Raw genomic sequence first — 7,899 nt, forward strand, 5'->3', positions numbered from 1 at the left:
AGCCGGGCAGGTCCTGTGGCGGGTTCCTGCAGACGGAAATCAGCTCTGTCCTAGCCTGCCGTCTTCTCGCCCACCCCAGACTCAGCCAGAGCGTTTGTGCCAGAGCTGCTGTGCTTTGCAAGGTACCCTCATTGGCCTGGTCTGCATCTGAGGCTGCCCCCTGCTCAGGTTCCCAGTGTTAGAGGGGCCAGGGTCTCCTGTGTTATGTCTTCATCTGCGTTCTTGCTCAGCACCTTCTTTCTGCTCCAGTAGGGGCAGGTCTGTAAGGGGCAGAGGAGCTCTGTAGGGAAGGGATTTCCTGTACAGGCTTGTGTGACACAGATGGGGCAGTTGCCAACGTGTTTTCTCCTTCACCTGTCTTTTTCCCTCTCTCCATCACTTGCCTCATGTGCAGAGCTGGAGAAAGCTGAGAGCGAGGCTCTGGCCATGCGGAAGCAGTCCGAGGGCCTCACCAAGGAGTACGACCGCCTGCTGGAAGAGCATGCCAAACTGCAGGTCAGCCCGCCTCCCAGTGAGCGGCACTGTGATCTACTGTGCTGGTGTGGCCTGGGAGCCCCTGCCTCTGCCACAGGCCCCTTAGAGGCCACAGCCTGTGCTCTTCCCACTTACCCTTGCCTCCTGCCCAGTTCTGGCCTGGCCCAGCAGACACACCCGTCCTGCACGCAGGAGGGCTGTGGCCTGCTGCCTGATGGCAGGCACTTGCAGGAGTGGCCCGCAGGAGTGGCCCACAGCAGTGGGGTTGGCTCTCTGCTTTCTGGGCCTTCCCCTCTTGTGCCTGGCCCCAGTCCTCTCAAGAGGAGTTCATTACCTTCCATGCTACCTCCAGGCTGCAGTGAGGTGAAACTCTGGGCCCTACTGCTTATATTTGGTTGTGGTAGATCAAGTGTGGTGTGGGGTGCAGAGCCCAAGGCCCTCGAGGGCAAGGAGCTGAAGGTGTCACTTGCTGCTATGGCAGCTTGAGGACATCACTGTGTCTGGAAGCTTGGATGATCTTGAAGTCAGGTGTGAGGGCCAGGCGCAAATGCCAAGGTTTGAGTGCCACAGCGGTAGGGAGGAAGCTTGGCTTGTAGTAGGGGGCATACTCACTGGGTGGGACATTTAAGGCCCCAGCCCAGCCTGCAGAGGGTATGATGGGCGGGGTGGATCCAGCTACTCCCCCAGCCAGGATTCAGCCCCCAGCAAAGCCCTGGCATCCTCCCAAGGTTGGCATAGTTTTGACACCCTCCCTAGAGTGTGGGTAAGGGCTGATCCTCCCACCCTGGCAAGCCTTCAGGTGCTGCTGGGGCAGGCCCTGTCTACCTGGATAGGTGTCATTCAAGGGAAAGGAAACTGAGTTGGGCCTTGGGAAGGGGGAAAAGTCTCAGGCAAGGCATGGGCCTTGTCAACCTGCGTTGGGGTTTCTGTCCCTCTCCAGGCTGCAGTAGATGGTCGCTCGGACAAGAAGGAGGAGTGAGGCCCTTCCTCCCCTGCCTGCAGCGCTTCCTTGGCCGTGCTCGCTGCTTCCTGGGAGCCCAGCTGTGCGCTCTCTCGGGCCTTTGGTTCACCCTCTCGGCCACCCCAGTTCCTCCACAGCTGTAGCTCGTCAGCTCGGCCCCTGTCCACTCTGTCCCAGCATACCTTTGGGGCCTTTCTGGTTGCCTCACGTTTGTCCATTTGTTCATTTGCTCGCTCGGAATGAGTTTGCCTTTGCCCTGCCGGCCCAGCCTGGCTTCTGCTCCTGGGAGAGTGAGGGCAGTGGTGACTCGCCTGTGCGGGGCCTGCTTCCCGCTGGTGGCGCCTGCTCTAGTCTGGCCGCATCGCTGTCTTCTGTGGTCCTGCAGCAGCGGGGCGGTGCAGCAGGCTGACTGGCTTTTCTCAGGCGCAATAAAGGTGGTTACGATGTGTACATGGTGCTGGTATGTGTGACTGAGGCCATGGGCAGGACTGGGTGGGAGGGTGTGGTCGGGGCCCTCACAGAGCCCATTGTTTCTCCAGCTTGTTCCAGTCCCCGAAGACCAGGCTCGCACTTGCCCCTGAAGGTCCTGCCCGCACTGCCCCTCCCCCTCCTCTCCCAAGGTTGGGCTGGGCCCCACTTTATGGCCACTTGGGGAGTGTCTGTCCTGTCAGTCTCGCTGGGGGCTGGGAGCTGGGAGCTGGGCTCCAAGGAGCTTGGGAGGCTCAGTAAGCTGATGGGGCTTCCGGGTTCCTGTTCATCACATTTGGGACAGATAGACTGTGGCAGAACGCCATCAGTCACTCCCTGCCCCGCCCCTCCTGAAGGTTTGCTGGCTGACCTCTGACTAATGTTGACTGGCAGAGGATACTTGTCCTTGGCTCTGACCTGGAGCTGGCCTGGGCACAGCTAGGTGGTGGAGAGGGGCTGCGAGCGAATCGGGGCCACCTCCAGGAGAAAGGTGGCCCCTGTCCCTGACCTCTTGCTTGCCCTCTGCTGAGCCTGCTGAGGACTGGCTGGAGAAGTTGGGGGGCAGGTTAGAGGTTTATTTCTTGAAATTGGTGGAACCCTGAAGATGGCGAGACCACACATTCCCCCTGTCTGGGCCCGGGCTGGTGGATGCCTTCTTGAATGTCCTGTAGCTCTAGCCCACACTCAGGGCATTGTCACAGGGCAGTCTGAGAGGTGGCATCTGCTGGGGCAGGGGGCATGCAGGTGACGCCCTCTGGTTGCTATGCCAAGGCTTAGAGCTATTCCCACTTTTCCAGGAAGTGTTCCTTGATTGCCTCCAGCCTCCCAGAGCTCGCCCTTCTCTGAACTTCTAAAGGGTAAAGTCCAAATGGCCAGCTCACGGGTTTCCCCCCTGCATGACAGATGGCCACTCCTCCCATTCCCCCAGGCCCTTTTTCAGTCCCTGCCCTGGGCTGGGCAGAGGACAGCGAGCTGCATGGCTTTGCCAATAGGCTCCTAGAAGTGGAAGCCAGCTGCAGAGAAAGAGCCCCTCTGGGACCTGCCTGCCACCTAGTTTCCTAGAGCAGCCATGGTGACATGGGCTGTCCCCTCCCATGATGCTGTCCCAATCCCTTTCCTGGATCATGGACTGCTGGAGGGCAGAGGCTGCTCTCATAGCTCGTTTTGGAGTGCGTGGTGTTTCGTCCGGGCCCAGTTCCAGTGCTGGTCTCAGTGGTGTTCTGTCTGCTGTCGGTGCTGCCCGTGTCTCTAGTGGTACTGTGCTAGGTAGCTTGGAGGTGCGTGACTTGCGGGTGGGACAGCAGGGAACAGACCATGCCAGACTCTTACCCAGAGATGGTGTGAGCCTGGCCCTGAGGGTGATGCTGGGCTGCAGGTTCCTGGATGGGCAGAGGCATTTTGGGGGTAAGGGTGGTATGAGGGGCTTAGGACACCCTGGGGAAGTCTGGTGGCATTTAGGAGGGGTCTTTGTGGTGAAGAGAGCCAGGTTACAGACGGGAGCTCCCAGCAGGTAGTTTGTCTTTTTGTCACTGTTCCCCTCCCCCCAAGTTTCTTTCATGAGGGAAAAAGACAGGCACCCTTGACAGGGTCTGATCATGCCACGATCTCCTCTCATCCCCCCAGCCGCCTTTTTTTTTTTTTTTTTTTACAGAATTATTTATTCATTTATTCTTAATTTGACCAGAGAGTGAGAAACTGAGAAAGCAAGGTACCAGGTCTGTGACTCGAACTGTGGTCAGCCATGTAGGAGTCCAGCACCTTAACCACCATGCCACCTGCCGGCCCCTTTCCCAGCCTGCTAGCTGGTCAGTAGGCCAGGTGCCACCTAGCAGTGCAGTTGGTTGTGCTGTTGCCCACACCGCTGTGGCCAGGCCGGGCTGGGGTCTTCAGGCTGCCAGCATGGTCGGGCAGGGAGTGTGCGGAGAGAGATTGACCAGGAGGCCAGCAGGGGGGTGGCAGTGCTGAGGAAAGTGAGAGCAGGAGCCTGAGGAGCAGCACCAGGCCTGGCGGCAGTCCGGTGCCCATGGAGTGGAGCGGAGGTCGGTTGGGCTGTGTACCTTTCTCAGCTCCTTGCCCAGTTGGAATCCACCCGACTGGCTGTCGACTGGGCTCTCCCAGGGGTGGTGTTCCAAGACGGTTCTTCCTCCTCCGCAAGGTCCTCGTCTCTTCCTTCCCCTCCCCGCTGCCAAGTTGGCCTCGACCCCCACGCTCTGCTCCCCGGCCTCTGCTGAAAAGAGCCAGAGCTGCCTCTGGCTGCCCCTCACGCCCTCTCTTGTGGCGGGGGCGCCGTGTTGTCATCTGAGGCTGCTGTCCATTGTGTGCTGGTCTCACCCATGCAGGGGGCTGTCGGGACTCTGTAGTCCTCTGCCTAGGTGTAGGGAGTGCCCTGGCTACCGCAGACCATGGCGAAGGCAGCAGCACGTGGTGTGAGCACGAGGGGCAGACCCACTTGTGATCGCAGTGGTCACACGTAAGGACAGAGCCCTTGGGCCTAGTCATCTAAAGGTCCACCTGTCAACACTGGCACTGGGGGTAACACATGAACCAACACATGAACTACGGGGGACACGTTCAAACCATAGCACCACCCCTCTTTTATCATCAAGCATACATCATGTGCAATGTGCCATCTGAAGTGTATGACTGCGGTCGGGGACATCGAGCAGGTCCATGCCACCGTGCGTGAGCTCTGCCCCCCACTACTCCTGCCGCCCCAGGCTGGGCAGGGCCGACTGCCTCTTCTTGCAGGCCTGCTCCTGCACTCTGCTTCCTCAGGGCTGGCCTAGCAGGGCAGGCTGTCTGCGTCCTCCCCAAGGCCAAGGGCTGGGGGGCAGCCACGTTACTGTCTGGTACCTCTATCAGCGGATGTCAGGTCTCAGGTGGTGCGGCCTCTCCTTAGGCCTGCCTGGTCAGGCCACCCGTGTTCTGCCAGACCCAGCCCCGCGGCTCCCTTCACCTGTGCACCCGAGGGCTGGCAGCACCTGAGAGGATGCTTACTCTTCCTCTACATCTGTGGTTCCCTGGGGTCCCCTCTGCTCTGCCAGTGGCAGCAAGAGCTCCCAGAGTTCCCCTAGCTCCAGTCTAGACCCTTCCCAGAATTGCAGTCACCTCCATCTACCCACCAGTAGCCGTGTGCACTTACTGGCCCGCCTGAGGCTGACTCCCAGTCGGTCCCTCCTGTCTCTGTCTTCCTGATGCTCGGGTGTGCCTGCGCCCTCCACTCCCTACTCTCATGGCCTGGTCACGTCATCCACGCCACCACAGACCTCTAACCTGAAGCCTTTTCATCCCTCTACTGCTGCTGCCCTGCTCAAATGACAGCCTCACCCTCGGGATCTTGTGTTCTGGCCCTGGCCTGCCCCTTTGCCTCCTTCAGGTCTCTAGTGATTCCAGCGCCCACAGCTTCCCACCCACCTTTCCCTGTGGCAGAGGATCTGCTTCCTCCCCTCCCCTGCCTCCCCACGTGTTCCTTCCCTGTGCTGGGCCCAGCCCCCAGTGCAGCTCTCCTGGGGCAGAGAACGCCCCCCCCCCCCACATTCCGAGCAGCCCTCCCAGTCCCAGAGAAGCCCAGGGAGAGGCAGGAGGCAGCTTTGGAAAATGACACGTGTTTATTGCTATGTTTGCAGTGGCTTTTTAGCACAGTCAAGATGTCCCCGCAGGCCGCCGCCCTCGCCCAGCCCCACCCCAGCCTCTGTCACTGTGGGGGAAGCTCCTGGGGGCCACTCAGCTGTCTGGGGACTTGCCGTGACACAGACGTGGGTTAAAGCTGCTACACGGAAGGCTTGAGAGGTGGGAAGTGCACTGGCCTGCAGCCTGGGGGTGGCAGCCATGCCTGGGTTCCCTTCCCTGGGTGGGGCCCACCTACTACCCCTGCCAACATGCCCAGGCCAGGGAGAAGGGTGCGGGCGAGCCTGAGCATGCCCGCTGAACAGCCCTGCTCCCCAGGATGCCTTGCTGCAGACTCTCGCCCCGCAGGTTTGTAGGCACAGGGACAGCAGGGGACACCCCTAGATCCCCACCATGCACTTTTCCACCCCAGTCGGGCCAGGGAGCACACGCATATGTGCGCGTGCACACACATCCACACAACAGACTCACACTTGACAGTTTGAAGCGTTTGTTTTGCCTATGAAAATTAGATCTATAAATTCACACTCCTTGGCTAGGGGCAGAGGGGTGGGGAAGAGGGGAAGGAACGGGGAAGGGGAAGAAGAGGGCTGGTTTAGGCTCTTTCTCATTTTAGAAATATACAAGCAGAAATCTTACTCTCTCCTCAAGTTTTTATAAAATGTGCAAAATACACGCCTCCTTTGCCCAGAGGCACCACTTAATCTGATATTCACCTTTGCTAAGAGATCTACATATACTCATAGGACTCACATACGTACACTCATACCCAAGCTCACACATCGATATTGGTGGCGATTGGCGCAGGAACCAGAAGGCTCCTTTGCTGGCTGGCTCTCTAAGCTTCTAGAATAGGGATGGGGCAAGGGGTCTAGCCCAACTTAAATAATCTTGGTTTGGCTGCCCCTCCCTCCCCTCCTTTTCCTCTTCCCTGCCCTTCCTCCCTCCCCTCCCCTCCCCTCCCCTCTCCACAGTACCCCTACCCTGTCTTCCCATTCTGTTCCCCAAGCTGTCACTGTTGTGGGCAGGAGGGGTGATGGTGAGGGGCCACCCAAGAGGGTGTTACAGTGCAGAGCCTGGAGAGGCAGACACGGCTGGGCATGGGGAGGGTCTGAGGGTATTGGGGGAGGGGCATTAGGCGGGTCAGGGAGCAACATGTGGACAGCTTGGCTAGGGCCAGGGGAGAGGCATCTATTTTTGGTGGGTTGATATTTTTGGCGTTTTATTAAAAATGGAAAAAGTTATTTTAGTTATAGCACTCGTGGTGCTTTCTCCCCTCCCCCCAGGCAGACCCCAGAACTGTCAGGAAAAGGCAGGCCCCCTGGAGGAGGGGTGGGGCTAAAGCAGGGGTTCTGCTATGGCTACCAGAGGGGGAGCTGGTGATGTGAGCTGGGGTGGCTGTCACATGACACTCTCCACCACCACGACCTTGCTGCTCTCAGACACTGGGGTCAGGGTGGTCAGGCCCCTGACGTCGGCATCCTGAGCTCTGTACTCCAAGTGGTGGAGGCCCCAGACAGGCTGCGTCAGGTGCTGCCAGCGCTGCAGGGAAAGAAGGGCAAGGGGCCGCCCCCCACACACTGGGTGCTGGCTTGTTCCCATGGTAACTCCTGCCTGCCTTGGTTCCCACCACCTGCCACCAAATCAGGACCCCGCCTCCCAGGAGAGCCTCCTGGCTCCACCCCTTGCCTCCCCTCCCAGGCCACAGAGGGCTAGCTCTCACCGTGACACCTCCCTTTTTCTGGCTGGGACGCCACGTTCTCATGGGCGGCTGCCCTCCACTGCGCACTAGGTCTTGTCCCTACAGAGGCCTGTCAAGGCTCTCTCTGTGCGCCCCGACCCCCGTGTCTTAGTCCGCTCCATGCTGTTCTACCACCACCGGAGACCGGGTAATTTATAAAGAAAAGTCTGAGTTGGCCAGAGGCTGCTGGCACAGTCTGTCCTGTGGGGGTGCTTACCTCAGCCATGGTGCCCTTGGCCCTGAGGAGGCAGCCCAGGAGGTGGAGGGGCACGCAGAGCATGGAGGAGAGTGCAAAGGCCCAGCCCATGGCCTCGCCCCACCACGGGTACACGTAGGTGTTGTTGTACACCAGCGGCTCATAGTACACCACATTGAAGAGGAAGATGCCCTGCAGACCCGAGCCCTGTCAGTCAGCCCTGTCCTCCGCACCACACCACCTCATCCTGCCCAGGGGCCCCAGCTCTTACCATGCAGACCAGTGGGGTGAAAAGGGACCAGCACCATTTCATCCAGGGGCAAGGTCGGTACCCAATCATACAGGCGATGTCATCCATGAAGCGGTCAGCTCCTGGGGGAAGCGAGGGCAGAGCTGGAGACCCATCGGCTACACTGACCTGGCCCCCACGCT

At 59.6% G+C, this 7,899-nt stretch overlaps 2 protein-coding genes across 2 annotated transcripts in view; one reads left to right on the forward strand and one right to left on the reverse strand.

The window, feature by feature from the left end:
- The window catches only part of BCAP31 (B cell receptor associated protein 31), a 31,877-nt gene extending 29,992 nt beyond the window's left edge, over positions 1-1,885 (forward strand). The window contains exons 6-7 of the mRNA XM_014583473.2: positions 395-495; positions 1,415-1,885. Coding sequence (XP_014438959.1) covers positions 395-495; positions 1,415-1,453 — 140 coding nt within the window. The 3' untranslated portion in view covers positions 1,454-1,885. The remainder of the gene's footprint in view (positions 1-394; positions 496-1,414) is intronic.
- Positions 1,886-5,492: 3,607 nt separating this feature from the next.
- The window catches only part of SLC6A8 (solute carrier family 6 member 8), a gene marked incomplete at its 5' end in the record, with an annotated part of 8,881 nt that continues 6,474 nt past the window's right edge, over positions 5,493-7,899 (reverse strand). The window contains 3 exon segments of the mRNA XM_006166687.2: positions 5,493-7,072; positions 7,489-7,659; positions 7,739-7,839. Of these exon segments, the coding sequence (XP_006166749.2) occupies positions 6,932-7,072; positions 7,489-7,659; positions 7,739-7,839 (413 nt within the window).

Source organism: Tupaia chinensis, unplaced genomic scaffold, assembly GCF_000334495.1.
Source record: "Tupaia chinensis unplaced genomic scaffold, TupChi_1.0 Scaffold144326_1, whole genome shotgun sequence".
NCBI classification, from domain to species: Eukaryota; Metazoa; Chordata; class Mammalia; order Scandentia; family Tupaiidae; genus Tupaia; species Tupaia belangeri.